The sequence below is a fragment of the Salvelinus alpinus genome, chromosome 13 (genome assembly GCF_045679555.1).
Source record: "Salvelinus alpinus chromosome 13, SLU_Salpinus.1, whole genome shotgun sequence".
Taxonomy (NCBI): Eukaryota; Metazoa; Chordata; class Actinopteri; order Salmoniformes; family Salmonidae; genus Salvelinus; species Salvelinus alpinus.
This window is the reverse complement of record NC_092098.1, coordinates 57,996,263-58,018,886: the sequence shown is the minus strand read 5'-3', so window position 1 is coordinate 58,018,886 and position 22,624 is coordinate 57,996,263. Positions and strand designations below refer to the sequence as shown.

General features: G+C 46.4%; 1 protein-coding gene across 8 annotated transcripts in view; it reads left to right on the top strand.

Annotated features, from left to right (window-relative positions):
* LOC139537976 (putative inhibitor of apoptosis) overlaps window positions 1-22,624 on the top strand; it is a 72,330-nt gene that overhangs the window by 9,359 nt on the left and 40,347 nt on the right. For 4 of the 8 annotated variants that reach the window (XR_011667647.1, XM_071339902.1, XM_071339900.1 and 1 more), the window contains exons 1-4: window positions 9,306-9,400; window positions 17,465-17,630; window positions 19,982-20,133; window positions 20,225-20,399. Coding sequence is in view for 7 of the 8 variants with exons in the window: in XM_071339902.1 (XP_071196003.1) it covers window positions 9,321-9,400; window positions 17,465-17,630; window positions 19,982-20,133; window positions 20,225-20,399 (573 nt within the window). In the remaining variant the exon portion in view is untranslated. Of the gene's footprint in view, window positions 1-3,940; window positions 6,380-8,209; window positions 8,325-9,305; window positions 9,401-17,464; window positions 17,631-19,981; window positions 20,134-20,224; window positions 20,400-22,467; window positions 22,487-22,624 lie in introns of those variants that run through there. The other 4 variants (XM_071339906.1, XM_071339905.1, XM_071339907.1 and 1 more) reach the window with 3 other exon arrangements.

Below are 22,624 nucleotides of genomic sequence, written 5' to 3'. Positions count from 1 at the left end.
CATTTGAGAAACCAAGGCTGTTGAGTCTGCCGATAAAAATGTGATGATTGACAGAGTCGAAAGCCTTGGCCAGGTCGATGAAGACGGCAGCACAATATTGTCTTTTATCGATGGCGGTTATGATATCGTTTAGTACCTTGAGCGTGGCTGAGCTGCACCCATGACCAGCTCGGAAACCAGATTGCATAGTGGAGAAGGTACGGTGGGATTCGAAATGGTCGGTGATCTGTTTGTTAACTTGGCTTTCGAAGACCTTAGATAGGCAGGGTAGGATAAATCTAGGTCTGTAACAGTGTGGGTCTAGAGTGTCTCCCCCTTTGAAGAGGGGGATGAACGCGGAAGCTTTCTAATCTTTAGAGATCTCAGACGATACGAAAGAGAGGTTGAACAGTCTAGTAATAGGGGTTGCAACAATTTCGTCTGATCATTTTAGAAAGAGAGGTTCCAGATTGTCTAGTCCAGCTGATTTTTCAGTAGGGGTCCAACTCTTTCAGAACATCAGATATCTGGATTTTGTGTGAAGTAGAAATGGGGGAGGTTTGGGCAAGTTGCTGTGGGGGGTGCAGAGCTGTTGACCGGAATAGGGGTAGCCAGATGGAAAGCATGGCCAGCCGTAGAAAAATCCTTATTGAAATTCTCAATTATCATGGATTTATCGGTGGTGACAGTGTTTCCTAGCCTCAGTGCAGTGGGCAGCTGGGAGGAGGTGCTCTTATTCTCCATGGACTTTACAGTGTCTCATAACTTTTTGGAGTTTATGCTACAGGATGCAAATTTCTGTTTGCAAAAGCTAGCCTTAGCTCCCCTGACTGCCTGTGTATATTGGTTCCTAACTTCCTTGAAAAGTTGTATATCGCGGGGGCTATTCGATGCTAATGCAGTACGCCACAGGATGTTTTTGTGCTGGTCAAGAGCAGTCAGGTCTGGAGTGAACAAAGGGCTATATCTGTTCCTGGTTCTACATTTTTTGAATGTGGCATGCTTATTTAAGATGGTGAGGAAAGCACTTTTAAAGAGCAATCTGGTATCCTCTACTGACGGAATGAGGTCAATATCCTTCCAGGATACCCGGGCCAGGTCGATTAGAAAGGCCTGCTCGCTAAAGTGTTTTAGGGAGCGTTTGACAGTGATGAGGGGTGGTTGTTTGACCGCAGACCCATTACGGACGCAGGCAATGAGGCAGTGATCTCTGAGATTCTGCAGTGGTGTATTTAGAGGGCAGGTTGGTCAGGATGATATCTATGAGGGTGCCCGTGATTACAGATTTGGGGTTGTACCTGGTAGGTTCATTAATAATTTGTGTGAGATTGAGGGCATGTAGCTTAGATTGTAGGACGGCCGGGGTGTTAAGCATGTCCCAGTTTAGGTCACCTAACAGTCAGAGCTCTGAAGATAGATGGGGGGCAATCAATTCACATATGGTGTTCAGGGCACAGCTGGGGGCAGATGATGGTCTATAACAAGCCGCAATGGTGAGAGACTTGTTTCTGGAAAAGTGGATTTTTAGAAGTAGTAGCTCAAATTGTTTGGGCACAGACCTGGATAGTAAGACAGAACTCTGCAGGCTATCTCTGCAGTAGATTGCAACTCCGCCCCCTTTGGCAGTTCTATCTTGTCGGAAAATGATATAGTTAGGGATGGAAATTTCAGGTTTTTGGTGGCCTTTCTAAGCCAGGATTCAGACACGGCTAGGACATCCGGGTTGGCAGAGTGTGCTAAAGCAGTGAGTAAAACAATCTTAGGGAGGAGGCTTCTGATGTTAACATGCATGAAATCAAGGCTTTTATGGTTACAGAAATCAACAAATGAGAGCGCCTGGGGAATAGGAGTGGAGCTAGGCACTGCAGGGCCTGGATTAACCTCTACATCACCAGAGGAACAGAGGAGGAGTAGGATAAGGGTACGGCTAAAGGATATAAGAACTGGTCGTCTTGTGCGTTCGGAACAGAGTAAAAGGGACAGGTTTTTGGGCGTGGAAGAATAAGTTCAAGGCATAATGTACAGACGAGGGTATGGTAGGATGTGAATACAGTGGAGGTGAACCTAGGCATTGAGTGACGATGAGAGAGATGTTATCTGTAGAGACATCGTTTAGACCAGGTGAAGTCAATGCATGTGTTTGGAGGTGAAACAAAAGAGCTAGCTAAGGCATATTGAGCAGGGCTGGAGTCTCTACAGTGAAATATGACAATCACTAACAAAAACAGCAATGGACAAGACGTATTGACATTAGGGAGAGGCATGCGTAGCCGAGTGATCATAGGGACCAGTGGGAGGCGAGCTGGAGAGGGGGGACGTTGCGACAGAAGAAGTCTGTTGTAGCCCCCTCGGACGGTTACGTCGGCAGACCAGTTGTGTTGGATCGGCAGGGCTCCGTGTAGACAGTAAAAGGGTCCAGGCCAATTGGCAAAATAGGTATTGTAGCCCAAGAAATTGGCTGATGGTCCTCTTCAGCTAGCAGTCCGATATGCTCTAGACAGCTAGCGGGCCGAGGCTAGCAGGCTAGCGGATGGGCCTTCAGGGGACGTAGCGACGGAGGAGCCTGTTGAAACCCCTCGGGCGGATTATGTCGGTAGTCCAGTCGTGATGGAATCGGCGGGGCTCAGAGTCGGCAGTAAAAGGGGTCCAGGCCAATTGACAAAATATGTATTGTAGCCCAAGGAGTGGCTGATAGACCTCTTAAGCTAGCTGGGGGCTGGGCCTAGCATGAGGCTAGTTCCAGGCTCACTGGTGCTTGCTTCGGGACAGAGACGTTAGCCAGGGGGTAGCCACTCGGATAGCAGCTAGCTAGCTGCGATGATCCAGGTGAAAAGGTTCAGAGCAGTAGGAAACCGGAGATGGAGAAAGAGCAGTCCGGTATGCTCTGGGTTGAAATGCGCTGTGCAGACTGGCAGGAGTTGATCAGGCTGAGGTCAGCTGATGACCGCTAGCCGTGGCTAACTGACTACTAGCTAGTAGCTAGTTTGCTGGGTAGCTTCTAATGGGGGTTCCGGTTCTAAAGTATAAAAATATCAGATCCGTACCACATTGGGTGAGGAGGGTTGCAGGAGAGTATATTGAAATTGAGGTAAAAAAATATATATACGAAGGAAAAAGGAAGGGGGAAAAAAGATATATACACGGGACAAGACGAAGTCTGAACTGCTACTCCATCTTGGAAGTCAGCTGTGATGGAAACAGGAAGTTTCCGTACAATTGTAGAAATGTTCGCTCGACCTGGTGGGATGTTTTTGTGTTGGTAAAATGTATTATGTGAGGAATGGAGGTGGAAACGCCTTTTATGCACAAATAGATGTGATGGTTACTATATCACTAACTCAATGTGGAGTTACGTGATGATATGCTGTGTGGTCCTCCCAGTATGACTCAGGAAATGATGCAGTTTATTAGGCAACATGGTGAAATATATGATGACCTTCACAGGGTGGTGGATGTGCCTTATTCTGGTGACATGATGATCGCTGTTTGACTGTTCTTGACAAATATAAATATTGTTTTTTAATCCATAATAATGTCATCATGTAGACTAACCTACCCGCGCCGTGTCTGTGAGCTGTTGGCTAGAGCGCACGTGTCCAGACCAGAGTAGACACATTTGCTATTTAGTTTGTGACAAAGCTATCAGGATTTAAGCAAAAGTACATGTGGTGTGCACTATGTAATCACGCCAAGCTTTTTAAATTATCCGCTTGAAGAACTGTCACCAACCCTAACCCTAACCTAGTTTATGATATCCATGTTTTTGAAGCTGTACAGTATTTGTGTACATATAAAACAAGTTAATATTTTGGGTTCTGATGAAGTATGATAGTTGAATTAAGCTCATGAGGCATCTATAAATGATGGATCAGTGAGTATTGTATCATTCATGTAAAAGTCTAGAAATGGACGTAGAAACTACAGATTGCCCTTTTTAATGTGACTTTTCTCTCTCCTACAGGTGTCATCAGCGTCCGCGAAGGAGGACAACCTTTTATCTCCCTCAGACATCTTTATTTCCTTATAGCTGGTTAACCTCTTCTGTGATGGAGACCTAAAGTCCACCAGGAGGGATGTTCCAATCGGGGGGAGAGGGCTGACCCCCATACTCAGGGGGGTGGATGTGTGTGTGTGTGTGTGTGTGTGTGTGTGTGTGAATGAGCGTGTGTTTTTGTTCATATTCATCCTGTTTTACATTAACACCAAGCCCCATATCTCAGCCCCATTACACACAGCCATGCGTTCAGAGTGGTGTCGGTTGGAGACGGAGAGACAGAGAGACCAGGGTACAGGGAAGAAACGGTGAGACCAGGGGACAGAGATGTGTAAGGGAGAGACGGTGAGACCAGGGGACAGAGTCGGTGAGACCAGGGTACAGGGAAGAGTCGGTGAGACCGGGGGACAGAGTCGGTGAGACCGGGGGACAGGGTCGGTGAGACCGGGGGACAGAGACGGTGAGACCGGGGGACAGAGGTGTGTAAGGGAGACCAGGCGACGGGAGAGACAGAGAGACCAGGGTACAGGGAAGAGGTGAATCGTTGTGGAGTCATCAGGAGGGGACAGAGTGGTGTCGGTTGGAGACAGAGAGACCAGGGGAGAGACAGGGAGACCAGGGGAGAGACAGAGAGACCAGGGGAGAGACAGGGAGACCAGGGGAGAGACAGGGAGACCAGGGGAGAGACAGGGAGACCAGGGAGACCAGGGGAGAGACAGGGAGACCAGGGGAGAGACAGAGAGACCAGGGGAGAGACAGGGAGACCAGGGGAGAGACAGGGAGACCAGGGGAGAGACAGAGAGACCAGGGTACAGGGAGACCAGGGGAGAGACAGAGAGACCAGGGTACAGGAAATAGGTGAATCGTTGTGGAGTCATCAGGAGGGGACAGAGTGGTGTCGGTTGGAGACAGAGAGACCAGGGGAGAGACAGGGAGACCAGGGGAGAGACAGAGAGACCAGGGGAGAGACAGGGAGACCAGGGGAGAGACAGGGAGACCAGGGGAGAGACAGAGAGACCAGTCTACAGGAAATAGGTGAATCGTTGTGGAGTCATCAGGAGGGGACAGAGTGGTGTGGCCTACTCTGGTGGTATCAGACAGACGGCCCTTTGTAGCTCCGTTAGATGAGCATGGTGCTTGCTACGATAGTGGGTTCGATTCCCGGGTCCACCCGTATATAAAATGTATGCATGCGTAACTGTAAGTCTCTTCGGATAAAAGCGTTTGCTAAATGGCATTTGTTCTTCTATCACAGACAAACAGTAGCACCATCTAATCATGTGTCTCTGTAGCTTTCTATTCTCAGTAGAAAAGCCTTTCATTTACAGGCTGATGGGACACGTTAGGCAAGTCACTTCTTTCAGCTCACTTGTTCCAGCTTGTGTGTGAGTGTGTGTGAGTGTGTGTGAGTGTGTGTGTGTTTATTCCCCCCTGCCCTGGGTTACTCATCCCTCTCTCCCTGAGGAGAATGGTCCTTCCTTTTCTCTAATTCTACAAACTCTAAAACTCTAGAACTATATTAAGAATCTAGAACTTCATCTAAAAACTCGATCTAGAGGCCATATCTAGACTCTATAATCTGTATATCTAGACTCTAGATATATCTAGACTCTATAACCCATATAGACTCTATAACCCGTATATCTAGACTCTAACCCGTATATCTAGACTCTCTAACCCGTATATCTAGACTCTCTAACCCGTATATCTAGACTCTATAACCTGTATATCTAGACTCTCTAACCCGTATATCTAGACTCTAACCCGTATATATAGACTCTCTAACCCGTATATCTAGACTCTCTAACCCGTATATCTAGACTCTCTAACCCATATATCTAGACTCTCTAACCCGTATATCTAGACTCTCTAACCCGTATATCTAGACTCTATAACCTGTATATCTAGACTCTCTAACCCGTATATCTAGACTCTCTAACCCGTATATATAGACTCTCTAACCCGTATATCTAGACTCTCTAACCCGTATATATAGACTCTCTAATCCGTATATCTAGACTCTCTAACCCGTATATCTAGACTCTCTAACCCGTATATCTAGACTCTCTAACCCGTATATCTAGACTCTCTAACCCGTATATCTAGACTCTATAACCTGTATATCTAGACTCTGTAACCCGTATAGACTCTAACCCGTATAGACTATAACCCGTATATCTAGACTCTCTAACCCGTATATCTAGACTCTCTAACCCGTATATATAGACTCTCTAACCCGTATATATAGACTCTCTAACCCGTATATCTAGACTCTATAACCTGTATATCTAGCCTGTCTAACCGGTCTGTAAATGGACACCCTGGTTCAGCTCCAGAACAGCCCGTTCCTCATGGGTCTCTGTCGGAACGGAGCTCCAGCAGACCTGCAGTACGACAATTCTTCAGGTACACAGACCTTAATATACACCTGGTGCACACCTTACACACACACACACACCATGCACACGTTAGACACATCCTGCAGTATGGCAACTCCTCAGGTACACCTTAAGACGGGTTAAAGGAGGATGTTTAAGCCTTGAGACAGTTGAGACATGGATTGTGTATGGTGCCATTCAGAGGGAGAATGTGCAAGACACAAGATTTAATTGTCTTTGAACGGGGTCTGGTAGTAGGTGCCAGGCTGCTGGGTTTTTCACACTCAACAGTTTTCCCGTGTGTACCAAGAATGGTCCCCTGTGGAACGCTTTCGACACCGTGTAGACTCCATGCCACAACAAATTGAGGCTGTTCTGAGGGCGAAAGGGGGGTGCAACTCAATATTATTAATGAATATTAGGAAGGTGTCCTTAATGTTTGGTATAGTCAGTGTATATACACACACACCTTAAACTTACACCTGATACGCGTTATATACATATATATATTTGAGATTCTTCAGAGTAGCCACCCTTTGCATTGATGACAGCTTTGCACACTCTTGGCACTCTCAACCAGCTTCATGAGGTAGTCACCTGGAATGCATTTCAATTAACAGGTGTGCCAAGTTAAAAGTACATTTGTGGAATGTCGTTCCTCCTTCAGCCAATGAGATGTGTTGTGACAAGGTAGGGGTGGTTTACAGAAGATAGCCCTATTTGGTAAAAGACCAAGTCCATATTATGGCAAGAACAGCTCAAATAAGCAAAGAAACGACAGTCCATCATTACTTTAAGACATGAAGATCAGTCAATACGCAAAATGTCAAGAACTTTGAAAGTTTCTTCAAGTGAAGTTCCAAAAACCATTGAGCGCTATGATGAAACTGACTCATGAGGACCGCCACAGGAAAGGAAGACCCAGAGTTACCTCTGCTGCAGAGGATAAGTTCACTGGCCTTCATGGTCGAAATGCTGCAAAGAAACCACGACTAAAGGACACCAATATGATGAAGAAACTTGATTGGTTCCAATCGCTGTGTCTTTTGTGAGACGCAGTGTAGGTGAACGGATGATCTCCGAATGTGTGGTTCCCACTGTGAAGCATGGAGGAGGAGGTGTGGGGGTGCTTTGCTGGTGACACTATCTGTGATTTATTTTAGAATTCAAGGAACACTTAACCAGCATGGCTACCACAGCATTCTGCAGCAATACGCCATCCCATCTGGTTTGGGCTTAGTGGGACTATCATTTGTTTTTCAACAGGACAATGACCCAACACACCTCCAGGCTGTGTAAAGGTTATTTGACCAAGAAGGAGAGTGATGGAGTGCTGCATCAGATGACCTGCCTGCCACAATCACCCGACCTCAACCCAATTGAGGTGGTGTGGGATGAGTTGGACCGCAGAGTGAAGGAAAAGCAGCAAACAAGTGCTCAGCATATGTGGGAACTCCTTCAAGACTGTTGGAAAAACATTCCAGGTGAAGCTGGTTGAGAGAATGCCAAGAGTGAGCAAAGCTGTCATCAAGGCAAAGGGTGGCTATTTGAAGAAGGTCAAATATAAAATATATTTTGATTTGTTCAACACTTTTTTGGTTACTACATGATTCCATGTGTGTTATTTCATAGTTTTGATGTCTTCACTATTATTCTACAATGTAGAAAATAGTAAAAATAAAGAAAAACCCTTGAATGAGTAGGTGTGTCCAAACTTTTGACTGGTACAAACACTTTACACACACTACCTCAAAGTAGTGTACACATTAAAGCATTTTGCTCTCTAAGTATTGTTAGAAAATAGAGATAATGTTGATTATTAATAACCATTGTAAAGTTATGTTTATTTTCCCCTCAGAACTGTTCCGTATCTCCACCTTCGCCCGGTTTCCGTCATTGGGGGTAACGGAGCGCAGCCTGGCGAGGGCAGGGTGGTTCTATACTGGTGTTGGAGACCGGGTGCAGTGTTTCAGGTGGGTGATGGTTCTATACTGGTGTTGGAGGCAGGGTGAAGTGTTTCAGGTGGGTGATGGTTCTATACTGGTGTTGGGGACAGGGTGCAGTGTTTCAGGTGGGTGGTGGTTCTATACTGGTGTTGGAGACAGGGTGCAGTGTTTCAGGTGGGTGGTGGTTCTATACTGGTGTTGGAGACAGGGTGCAGTGTTTCAGGTGGGTGGTGGTTCTATACTGGTGTTGGAGACAGGGTGCAGTGTTTCAGGTGGGTGGTGGTTCTATACTGGTGTTGGAGACAGGGTGCAGTGTTTCAGGTGGGTGGTGGTTCTATACTGGTGTTGGAGACAGGGTGCAGTGTTTCAGGTGGGTGATGGTTCTATACTGGTGTTGGAGACCGGGTGCAGTGTTTCAGGTGGGTGATGGTTCTATACTGGTGTTGGAGACAGGGTGCAGTGTTTCAGGTGGGTGGTGGTTCTATACTGGCGTTGGAGACAGGGTGCAGTGTTTCAGGTGGGTGGTGGTTCTATACTGGTGTTGGAGACAGGGTGCAGTGTTTCAGGTGGGTGATGGTTCTATACTGGTGTTGGAGACGGTGCAGTGTTTCAGGTGGGTGGTGGTTCTATAATGGTGTTGGAGACAGGGTGCAGTGTTTCAGGTGGGTGGTGGTTCTATACTGGCGTTGGAGACAGGGTGCAGTGTTTCAGGTGGGTGATGGTTCTATACTGGCGTTGGAGACAGGGTGCAGTGTTTCAGGTGGGTGGTGGTTCTATACTGGTGTTGGAGACAGGGTGCAGTGTTTCAGGTGGGTGGTGGTTCTATACTGGTGTTGGAGACAGGGTGCAGTGTTTCAGGTGGGTGATGGTTCTATACTGGTGTTGGAGACAGGGTGCAGTGTTTCAGGTGGGTGGTGGTTCTATACTGGTGTTGGAGACAGGGTGCAGTGTTTCAGGTGGGTGGTGGTTCTATACTGGTGTTGGAGACAGGGTGCAGTGTTTCAGGTGGGTGATGGTTCTATAATGGTGTTGGAGACAGGGTGCAGTGTTTCAGGTGGGTGGTGGTTCTATACTGGTGTTGGAGACAGGGTGCAGTGTTTCAGGTGGGTGATGGTTCTATACTGGTGTTGGAGACGGGGTGCAGTGTTTCAGGTGGGTAAATGTAGACCTAACCCTAACGACTCGTAAATATAGACCTAACCCTAACGACTGGGTCTGTAAATGTAGACCTAACCCTAACGACTGGGTCCGTAAATGTAGACCTAACCCTAACGACTGGGTCGGTAAATATAGACCTATCCCTAACGACTGGGTCGGTAAATATAGACTTAACGACTGGGTCGGTAAATATAGACTTAACGACTGGGTCGGTAAATATAGACTTAACGACTGGGTCTGTAAATATAGACCTAACCCTAACGACTGGGTCCGTAAATATAGACTTAATGACTGGGTCTGTAAATGTAGACCTAACCCTAACGACTGGGTCCTTAAATGTAGACCTAACCCTAACGACTGGGTCGGTAAATATAGACCTAACCCTAACGACTGGGTCCGTAAATGTAGACCTAACCCTAACGACTGGGTCGGTAAATATAGACTTAACGACTGGGTCGGTAAATATAGACTTAACGACTGGGTCGGTAAATATAGACTTAACGACTGGGTCGGTAAATATAGACTTAATGACTGGGTCTGTAAATATAGACCTAACCCTAACGACTGGGTCCGTAAATATAGACTTAACGACTGGGTCTGTAAATGTAGACCTAACCCTAACGACTGGGTCCTTAAATATAGACCTAACCCTAACGACTGGGTCGGTAAATATAGACCTAACCCTAACAACTGGGTCCGTAAATGTAGACCTAACCCTAACGACTGGGTCGGTAAATGTAGACCTATCCCTAACGACTGGGTCGGTAAATATAGACCTATCCCTAACGACTGGGTCGGTAAATATAGACTTAAGGACTAGGTCTGTAAATGTAGACCTAACCCTAACGACTGGGTCGGTAAATATAGTCTTAACGACTGGGTCGGTAAATATAGACCTATCCCTAACGACTGGGTCTGTAAATACAGACCTATCCCTAACGACTGGGTCTGTAAATATAGACCTATCCCTAACGACTGGGTCGGTAAATATAGACTTAACGACTGGGTCGGTAAATATAGACTTAACGACTGGGTCGGTAAATATAGACTTAACGACTGGGTCGGTAAATATAGACTTAATGACTGGGTCTGTAAATATAGACCTATCCCTAACGACTGGGTCGGTAAATATAGACTTAACGACTGGGTCTGTAAATATAGACCTATCCCTAACGACTGGGTCGGTAAATATAGACTTAACGACTGGGTCTGTAAATATAGACCTAACCCTAACGACTGGGTCTGTAAATATAGACCTAACCCTAACGACTGGGTCTGTAAATATAGACCTATCCCTAACGACTGGGTCGGTAAATATAGACTTAACGACTGGGTCTGTAAATATAGACCTAACCCTAACGACTGGGTCCGTAAATATAGACCTAACCCTAACGACTGGGTCCGTAAATGTAGACCTAACCCTAACGACTGGGTCCGTAAATGTAGACCTAACCCTAACGACTGGGTCGGTAAATATAGACCTAACCCTAACGACTGGGTCGGTAAATATAGACCTAACCCTAACGACTGGGTCGGTAAATATAGACCTAACCCTAACGACTGGGTCGGTAAATATAGACCTTTCCCTAACGACTGGGTCTGTAAATATAGACCTAACCTAAACGACTGGGTCGGTAAATATAGACCTAACCTAAACGACTGGGTCGGTAAATGTAGACATAACCCTAACGACTGGGTCGGTAAATGTAGACCTAACCCTAACGACTGGGTCCGTAAATGTAGACCTAACCCTAACGACTGGGTCCGTAAATATAGACCTAACCCTAACGACTGGGTCCGTAAATATAGACTTAACGACTGGGTCTGTAAATATAGACCTAACCCTAACGACTGGGTCCGTAAATGTAGACCTAACCCTAACGACTGGGTCCGTAAATGTAGACCTAACCCTAACGACTGGGTCCGTAAATGTAGACCTAACCCTAACGACTGGGTCCGTAAATGTAGACCTAACCCTAACGACTGGGTCCGTAAATATAGACCTAACCCTAACGACTGGGTCCGTAAATGTAGACCTAACCCTAACGACTGGGTCCGTAAATTTAGACCTAACCCTAACGACTGGGTCCGTAAATCTAGACCTAACCCTAACGACTGGGTCCGTAAACATAGACTTAACGACTGGGTCTGTAAATATAGACCTAACCCTAACGACTGGGTCCGTAAATGTAGACCTAACCCTAACGACTGGGTCTGTAAATGTAGACCTAACCCTAACGACTGGGTCCGTAAATATAGACTTAACGACTGGGTCTGTAAATATAGACCTAACCCTAACGACTGGGTCCGTAAATGTAGACCTAACCCTAACGACTGGGTCGGTAAATGTAGACCTAACCCTAACGACTGGGTCGGTAAATGTAGACCTAACCCTAACGACTGGGTCGGTAAATTTAGACCTAACCCTAACGACTGGGTCCGTAAATGTAGACCTAACCCTAACGACTGGGTCCGTAAATGTAGACCTAACCCTAACGACTGGGTCCGTAAATATAGACCTAACCCTAACGACTGGGTCCGTAAATATAGACCTAACCCTAACGACTGGGTCCGTAAATGTAGACCTAACCCTAACGACTGGGTCCGTAAATATAGACCTAACCCTAACGACTGGGTCCGTAAATTTAGACCTAACCCTAACGACTGGGTCCGTAAAAATAGACTTAACGACTGGGTCTGTAAATATAGACCTAACCCTAACGACTGGGTCTGTAAATATAGACCTAACCCTAACGACTGGGTCCGTAAATGTAGACCTAACCCTAACGACTGGGTCCGTAAATGTAGACCTAACCCTAACGACTGGGTCCGTAAATATAGACCTAACCCTAACGACTGGGTCCGTAAATGTAGACCTAACCCTAACGACTGGGTCTGTAAATGTAGACCTAACCCTAACGACTGGGTCCGTAAATATAGACCTAACGACTGGGTCTGTAAATATAGACCTAACCCTAACGACTGGGTCTGTAAATATAGACCTATCCCTAACGACTGGGTCGGTAAATATAGACTTAACGACTGGGTCTGTAAATATAGACCTAACCCTAACGACTGGGTCCGTAAATATAGACCTAACCCTAACGACTGGGTCCGTAAATGTAGACCTAACCCTAACGACTGGGTCCGTAAATGTAGACCTAACCCTAACGACTGGGTCGGTAAATATAGACCTAACCCTAACGACTGGGTCGGTAAATATAGACCTAACCCTAACGACTGGGTCGGTAAATATAGACCTAACCCTAACGACTGGGTCGGTAAATATAGACCTTTCCCTAACGACTGGGTCTGTAAATATAGACCTAACCTAAACGACTGGGTCGGTAAATATAGACCTAACCTAAACGACTGGGTCGGTAAATGTAGACATAACCCTAACGACTGGGTCGGTAAATGTAGACCTAACCCTAACGACTGGGTCCGTAAATGTAGACCTAACCCTAACGACTGGGTCCGTAAATATAGACCTAACCCTAACGACTGGGTCCGTAAATATAGACTTAACGACTGGGTCTGTAAATATAGACCTAACCCTAACGACTGGGTCCGTAAATGTAGACCTAACCCTAACGACTGGGTCCGTAAATGTAGACCTAACCCTAACGACTGGGTCCGTAAATGTAGACCTAACCCTAACGACTGGGTCCGTAAATGTAGACCTAACCCTAACGACTGGGTCCGTAAATATAGACCTAACCCTAACGACTGGGTCCGTAAATGTAGACCTAACCCTAACGACTGGGTCCGTAAATTTAGACCTAACCCTAACGACTGGGTCCGTAAATCTAGACCTAACCCTAACGACTGGGTCCGTAAACATAGACTTAACGACTGGGTCTGTAAATATAGACCTAACCCTAACGACTGGGTCTGTAAATGTAGACCTAACCCTAACGACTGGGTCTGTAAATGTAGACCTAACCCTAACGACTGGGTCCGTAAATATAGACTTAACGACTGGGTCTGTAAATATAGACCTAACCCTAACGACTGGGTCCGTAAATGTAGACCTAACCCTAACGACTGGGTCGGTAAATGTAGACCTAACCCTAACGACTGGGTCGGTAAATGTAGACCTAACCCTAACGACTGGGTCGGTAAATTTAGACCTAACCCTAACGACTGGGTCCGTAAATTTAGACCTAACCCTAACGACTGGGTCCGTAAATGTAGACCTAACCCTAACGACTGGGTCCGTAAATGTAGACCTAACCCTAACGACTGGGTCCGTAAATATAGACCTAACCCTAACGACTGGGTCCGTAAATATAGACCTAACCCTAACGACTGGGTCCGTAAATGTAGACCTAACCCTAACGACTGGGTCCGTAAATATAGACCTAACCCTAACGACTGGGTCCGTAAATTTAGACCTAACCCTAACGACTGGGTCCGTAAAAATAGACTTAACGACTGGGTCTGTAAATATAGACCTAACCCTAACGACTGGGTCCGTAAATGTAGACCTAACCCTAACGACTGGGTCCGTAAATGTAGACCTAACCCTAACGACTGGGTCCGTAAATATAGACCTAACCCTAACGACTGGGTCCGTAAATGTAGACCTAACCCTAACGACTGGGTCTGTAAATGTAGACCTAACCCTAACGACTGGGTCCGTAAATATAGACCTAACGACTGGGTCTGTAAATATAGACCTAACCCTAACGACTGGGTCTGTAAATATAGACCTAACCCTAACGACTGGGTCTGTAAATATAGACCTAACCCTAACGACTGGGTCGGTAAATGTAGACCTAACCCTAACGACTGGGTCGGTAAATATAGACCTAACCCTAACGACTGGGTCTGTAAATATAGACCTAACCCTAACGACTGGGTCCGTAAATATAGACCTAACCCTAACGACTGGGTCCGTAAATATAGACTTAACGACTGGGTCTGTAAATATAGACCTAACCCTAACGACTGGGTCCGTAAATGTAGACCTAACCCTAACGACTGGGTCCGTAAATGTAGACCTAACCCTAACGACTGGGTCCGTAAATGTAGACCTAACCCTAACGACTGGGTCCGTAAATGTAGACCTAACCCTAACGACTGGGTCCGTAAATGTAGACCTAACCCTAACGACTGGGTCCGTAAATGTAGACCTAACCCTAACGACTGGGTCCGTAAATGTAGACCTAACCCTAACGACTGGGTCCGTAAATTTAGACCTAACCCTAACGACTGGGTCCGTAAATCTAGACCTAACCCTAACGACTGGGTCCGTAAACATAGACTTAACGACTGGGTCTGTAAATGTAGACCTAACCCTAACGACTGGGTCCGTAAATCTAGACCTAACCCTAACGACTGGGTCCGTAAACATAGACTTAACGACTGGGTCTGTAAATATAGACCTAACCCTAACGACTGGGTCCGTAAATGTAGACCTAACCCTAACGACTGGGTCTGTAAATGTAGACCTAACCCTAACGACTGGGTCCGTAAATATAGACTTAACGACTGGGTCTGTAAATATAGACCTAACCCTAACGACTGGGTCCGTAAATGTAGACCTAACCCTAACGACTGGGTCGGTAAATGTAGACCTAACCCTAACGACTGGGTCGGTAAATTTAGACCTAACCCTAACGACCGGGTCCGTAAATTTAGACCTAACCCTAACGACTGGGTCCGTAAATGTAGACCTAACCCTAACGACTGGGTCCGTAAATGTAGACCTAACCCTAACGACTGGGTCCGTAAATGTAGACCTAACCCTAACGACTGGGTCCGTAAATATAGACCTAACCCTAACGACTGGGTCCGTAAATGTAGACCTAACCCTAACGACTGGGTCCGTAAATATAGACCTAACCCTAACGACTGGGTCCGTAAATTTAGACCTAACCCTAACGACTGGGTCCGTAAATATAGACTTAACGACTGGGTCTGTAAATATAGACCTAACCCTAACGACTGGGTCCGTAAATGTAGACCTAACCCTAACGACTGGGTCTGTAAATATAGACCTAACCCTAACGACTGGGTCCGTAAATGTAGACCTAACCCTAACGACTGGGTCGGTAAATGTAGACCTAACCCTAACGACTGGGTCCGTAAATGTAGACCTAAACCTAACGACTGGGTCCGTAAATTTAGACCTAACCCTAACGACTGGGTCCGTAAATGTAGACCTAACCCTAACGACTGGGTCCGTAAATGTAGACCTAACCCTAACGACTGGGTCCGTAAATATAGACTTAACGACTGGGTCTGTAAATATAGACCTAACCCTAACGACTGGGTCCGTAAATGTAGACCTAACCCTAACGACTGGGTCCGTAAATGTAGACCTAACCCTAACGACTGGGTCTGTAAATGTAGACCTAACCCTAACGACTGGGTCCGTAAATATAGACCTAACGACTGGGTCTGTAAATATAGACCTAACCCTAACGACTGGGTCTGTAAATATAGACCTAACCCTAACGACTGGGTCGGTAAATGTAGACCTAACCCTAACGACTGGGTCGGTAAATATAGACCTAACCCTAACGACTGGGTCGGTAAATATAGACCTAACCCTAACGACTGGGTCCGTAAATATAGACCTAACCCTAACGACTGGGTCCGTAAATGTAGACCTAACCCTAACGACTGGGTCGGTAAATATAGACCTAACCCTAACGACTGGGTCCGTAAATGTAGACCTAACCCTAACGACTGGGTCCGTAAATATAGACCTAACCCTAACGACTGGGTCCGTAAATGTAGACCTAACCCTAACGACTGGGTCCGTAAATATAGACCTAACCCTAACGACTGGGTCCGTAAATGTAGACCTAACCCTAACGACTGGGTCCGTAAATATAGACCTAACCCTAACGACTGGGTCCGTAAATTTAGACCTAACCCTAACGACTGGGTCCGTAAATATAGACTTAACGACTGGGTCTGTAAATATAGACCTAACCCTAACGACTGGGTCCGTAAATGTAGACCTAACCCTAACGACTGGGTCTGTAAATATAGACCTAACCCTAACGACTGGGTCCGTAAATGTAGACCTAACCCTAACGACTGGGTCGGTAAATGTAGACCTAACCCTAACGACTGGGTCGGTAAATGTAGACCTAAGCCTAACGACTGGGTCCGTAAATTTAGACCTAACCCTAACGACTGGGTCCGTAAATGTAGACCTAACCCTAACGACTGGGTCCGTAAATGTAGACCTAACCCTAACGACTGGGTCCGTAAATATAGACTTAACGACTGGGTCTGTAAATATAGACCTAACCCTAACGACTGGGTCCGTAAATGTAGACCTAACCCTAACGACTGGGTCCGTAAATGTAGACCTAACCCTAACGACTGGGTCTGTAAATGTAGACCTAACCCTAACGACTGGGTCCGTAAATATAGACCTAACGACTGGGTCTGTAAATATAGACCTAACCCTAACGACTGGGTCTGTAAATATAGACCTAACCCTAACGACTGGGTCGGTAAATGTAGACCTAACCCTAACGACTGGGTCGGTAAATATAGACCTAACCCTAACGACTGGGTCGGTAAATATAGACCTAACCCTAACGACTGGGTCCGTAAATATAGACCTAACCCTAACGACTGGGTCCGTAAATGTAGACCTAACCCTAACGACTGGGTCGGTAAATATAGACCTAACCCTAACGACTGGGTCCGTAAATGTAGACCTAACCCTAACGACTGGGTCCGTAAATGTAGACCTAACCCTAACGACTGGGTCCGTAAATGTAGACCTAACCCTAACGACTGGGTCCGTAAATATAGACCTAACCCTAACGACTGGGTCCGTAAATGTAGACCTAACCCTAACGACTGGGTCCGTAAATATAGACCTAACCCTAACGACTGGGTCCGTAAATGTAGACCCAACCCTAACGACTGGGTCGGTAAATATAGACCTAACGACTGGGTCTGTAAATATAGACCTAACCCTAACGACTGGTAATGTACAGAATGTGGACTTAATGGATTTGTTTCTGCTCCAGGTGTAATGTGACGGCAGAGGGCTGGCAGACAGGGGACTGTCCAACAGAGAGACACAGACAGCTGTCCCCTTCCTGCTCCTTCATCCAGACTCTCCCCTCCACAGCCAACCTCCTCTCCTCCTCACACTCTGCCTTCTCTCCTCTACGCAGCGCCCCTGTCATACCGGTGAGATAGTAGTACTACTTCACTTATTCTACCACAGTTGGGATGGTGATGATGATGGTGGTTGTGGTGAGAGTGATATTTCTTTGTATGATTTTTACAGATTTGTTTCATGTACAAGAAAATACACTGCGATAGGAAAATAATTAATGACAGAAAGACATAAAACATACAAATTCATGAACAAACAAAAACTAAAATGGACATCTCAAGGACTTTGACCCTTAACACAATCTGCACCCTCCCCCACTTACTTCATAGGATCAGTATTACAGTCCCGGAAACACATACTGTTACACAACCCTGTAATCGTCATGGTGATGATGATAATGTTGATGGAATTGACGATGATCATTGGGATTTGTATTTATTAAAGGAGAAGTTTTGCCTTGGCAGCAGCTAAGGGGGAACCTTAAAGGAGAAGTTTTCTATTTTACAACCCAATTTTTATGGAATGTTATAGAAGGGTCCAATATTTGTGATTCCACATGTTTTTGAGAAACTTACCCCAAACAGCAAATCACTTCCTTATCCTTGTTGTGTGGTATGGGGGCCCCTGAAAAACATTAAGAGGCTCCCAAAACACCCAATAATGTCCTTTTAGAAATGTAAAGCTGTCAGTATTGTGATGTAGGTCTTTAGATGTTGCCAAAGTCCCCTCAGAGACACCGATGCTCCTTAGCCGGCCCACAGAATGGAATGGTCTACCGTATCAAAAGCTTTGGCCAAGTCATTAAAAATATCAGCACAACATTGCTTAGAATCAAGGGCAATGGGGACATAATTTAGGACCTTTAAGGTTGCAGTGACACATCCATAACCTGAGTGGAAACCAGATTACATACCAGAGAGAATATTATAGGCATCAAGAAAGCCAGTCAGTTGATTATTGACATGTTGGATCAGCTTGATCTCCCCCTTTAAATAACGGGCGAACTGTGGCTGCCTTCCAAGCAATGGGAACCTCCCCAGAGAGGAGAGACAGGTTAAAAAGGTCAGAGATAGGCTTGGTGATTATAGGGGCTCTAACCTTAAAGAAGAAAGGGTCTAAACCATCTGACCCAGATGGGTTTTTGGGGGTCAAGTTTCAGGAGCTCCTTTAGCATCTCGGACTCAGTGACCGCCTGCAGGGAGCAACCTTGTTGCGGGGCAGGGGAAAAAGAGGGAGGAGCATCGGGGATAGTCACATTAGAAGGGGTGGGAGATGAGGAAATGTTGGACGGGCAAGGAGGCATGGCTGAGTCAAATAGGTATCCTGACTTAATGAAGTGGTGATTAAAGAGCTCAGTCATGTGCTTCTTGTCAGAAACAACCACATCATCAACATTAAGGGACACGGGCAGCTGTGAGGAGGGTTTATTCTCCAGGTCTTTAACCGTTTTCCAGAACTTCTTGGGGTTAGACCCACAGAGAGAGAACTGCTCCTTAAAGTAACTAACCTTGGCCTTCCGGATAGCCTGAGTGCACTTATTTCTCATGTGCCTGAACGAGAGCCAGTCAGCCTGAGTGTGTGTGTACCGAGCCTTTCGCCAAATGAGGTGGAGTAACTCTGCCAGATCACGGTCGAACCAGGGGGTGAACCGGTTTTTAATTCTCATTTTCTTCATGGGGGCGTGTTTGTTAACAATACCACTGAAAATATCAAAAAAGAAGGTCCAAGCGTCTTCGACAGAGGTGATCAAGCTGATTCTATACCATTTTACAGAGGCCAGGTCATGAAGGAAGGCTTGTTCATTAAAGTGTTTTACCAAGCGTCTGTGACAAATCAGGACAGGTCGTTTCACTGATCAGCCATCACGAACACAGGCTGTCAAACAGTGATCACTCAGGTCATTACAGAAAACACCAGACTGATACCCATCAGGGTTATTTGTGAGGATAACATCAAGGAGAGTAGCCTTTACTGGGTGTTTGGAGTCATACCTTGTGGGATTGGTAATAATCTGAGAAAGATTTAGGGATCTTTCCCTAAACCAGCACCAGATTATGATTGATGATGATGACGGTGATGATGATGATGATGGTAGTAATTAGCCACGTTCCAGAGCTTCGACATTGCTGACACCTGACGACGCCTGGATAGGGATTTTAAGTATCTAACCACATATGTTTTAACAATCTGTCAGTCGACAACACAGGCCATGACATTGGCACGCAAACATTGGTTCTTGCGTCGCCTCGCGTTAGCTGTGGAATGCACCCTTGATGGTGGTGATGATTGGGATGATGTTGAAGGTTGTGATGGTGTTGGTGAAGGTTGTGATGATGGTGGTGATGATTGGGATGATGTTGAAGGTTGTGATGGTGAAAATGATGATGTCTGAATTTTTAATAACGTGTGTTCTCTCCCCCAGGTGTCAGGCCCTGGCCCAGCCCCCCTCCCTGTCTCCGCCCCTAATCCTGCCCCCAACCCGGTGCCGGGGGAGGAGCCTGTTGGATATTTGAATATGGGGTTCTCTGCCCCGCCCCCCTCCAGCCCGCTGAGCTCCAGAGGAGTAGAGGACATGTAAGGACAGACGAGAGGCTCTTATTGGCCGGATGTTTCTACGTTATTATTGGCTGTTAACCCTGACATTTGTGCTGGAACATTTCTGTAGGTCCCACCAGAGACCCCCAACCTGTCACAACCCCAGTATGAGGAGAGAGCAGGACCGTCTGGACTCCTTCCAGTCCTGGACCCTGTCCATCATCACCCCCTCTGAGCTGGCTAAGGCTGGCTTCTATTACCTGGGGCAGGGAGACCGCGTGGCCTGCTTCACCTGTGGAGGACAGGTACTATACTACTACTATACTACTACTCTATAGTACACACTAGCCTTTGAGCAAGCTACGGCTGGCTTCTATTACCTGGGGCAGGGAGACCGCGTGGCCTGCTTCACCTGTGGAGGACAGGTACTATACAGGTCGCCCTTGAATTGAGGTGGCATTTGCAACCATAAACAATATGTTAAAATGACAAATAGTTACATATCATACATGTTTGTGTTCATATTGTGTTCATCTCTGCAAACAAAGCCTCATTTTTAGATGAATTGATGTTCTGCATGTACCTGTAGATGTTCCTGTAGATGTTCCTGTAGCTGTTCCTGTAGCTGTTCCTGTAGATGTAGCTGTACCTGTAGCTGTACCTGTAGCTGTTCCTGTAGATGTTCCTGTAGATGTACCTGTAGCTGTTCCTGTAGCTGTTCCTGTAGCTGTTCCTGTAGCTGTACCTGTAGCTGTACCTGTAGATGTACCTGTAGCTGTAGCTGTTCCTGTAGATGTAGATGTACCTGTAGCTGTTCCTGTAGCTGTACCTGTAGCTGTTCCTGTAGCTGTACCTGTAGCTGTACCTGTAGATGTACCTGTAGCTGTAGCTGTTCCTGTAGATGTAGCTGTACCTGTAGCTGTTCCTGTAGCTGTACCTGTAGCTGTTCCTGTAGCTGTACCTGTAGATGTACCTGTAGCTGTAGCTGTTCATGTACCTGTAGCTGTTCCTGTAGATGTAGCTGTACCTGTAGCTGTTCCTGTAGCTGTACCTGTAGCTGTTCCTGTAGCTGTACCTGTAGCTGTACCTGTAGATGTACCTGTAGCTGTAGCTGTTCATGTACCTGTAGCTGTTCCTGTGGCTGTTCCTGTAGCTGTTCCTGTGGCTGTTCCTGTAGATGTACCTGTAGCTGTTCCTGTAGCTGTACCTGTAGCTGTACCTGTAGCTGTAGCTGTACCTGTAGCTGTAGATGTTCCTGTACCTGTAGCTGTTCCTGTAGATGTAGCTGTACCTGTAGCTGTACCTGTAGCTGTACCTGTAGCTGTAGCTGTTCATGTACCTGTAGCTGTTCCTGTGGCTGTTCCTGTAGCTGTTCCTGTGGCTGTTCCTGTAGATGTACCTGTAGATGTTCCTGTAGCTGTTCCTGTAGCTGTTCCTGTAGATGTAGCTGTTCCTGTAGATGTAGCTGTAGCTGTTCCTGTAGATGTACCTGTAGCTGTTCCTGTAGATGTAGCTGTAGCTGTTCCTGTAGATGTACCTGTGGCTGTTCCTGTAGATGTAGCTGTTCATGTACCTGTAGCTGTTCCTGTGGCTGTACCTGTAGCTGTTCCTGTAGCTGTAGCTGTTCCTGTAGCTGTTCCTGTAGCTGTTCCTGTAGCTGTAGCTGTAGCTGTTCCTGTGGCTGTAGCTGTTCCTGTAGCTGTTCCTGTAGATGTTCCTGTAGCTGTGGCTGTACCTGTGGCTGTTCCTGTAGCTGTACCTGTAGCTGTACCTGTAGCTGTACCTGTAGCTGTAGCTGTTCATGTACCTGTAGCTGTTCCTGTGGCTGTACCTGTAGCTGTACCTGTACCTGTAGCTGTTCCTGTGGCTGTACCTGTAGCTGTACCTGTAGCTGTACCTGTAGCTGTAGCTGTTCATGTACCTGTAGCTGTTCCTGTGGCTGTACCTGTAGCTGTACCTGTAGCTGTACCTGTAGCTGTAGCTGTTCATGTACCTGTAGCTGTACCTGTAGCTGTAGCTGTTCATGTACCTGTAGCTGTTCCTGTGGCTGTAGCTGTTCCTGTAGATGTTCCTGTAGCTGTGGCTGTACCTGTAGCTGTTCCTGTAGCTGTACCTGTAGCTGTACCTGTAGCTGTACCTGTAGCTGTAGCTGTTCATGTACCTGTAGCTGTTCCTGTGGCTGTACCTGTAGCTGTTCCTGTGGCTGTAGCTGTTCCTGTGGCTGTACCTGTAGCTGTACCTGTAGCTGTTCCTGTGGCTGTACCTGTAGCTGTACCTGTTCCTGTACCTGTAGCTCAGTAACTGGGAGCCAGGTGATTGATTAGTACTTGTAGCTCAGTAACTGGGAGCCAGGTGATTGATTAGTACTTGTAGCTCAGTAACTGGGAGCCAGGTGATTGATTAGTACCTGTAGCTCAGTAACTGGGAGCCAGGTGATTGACTAGTACCTGTAGCTCAGTAACTGGGAGCCAGGTGATTGATTACTGTCTCCTCTCTGTTCCTGTAGCTCAGTAACTGGGAGCCAGGTGAT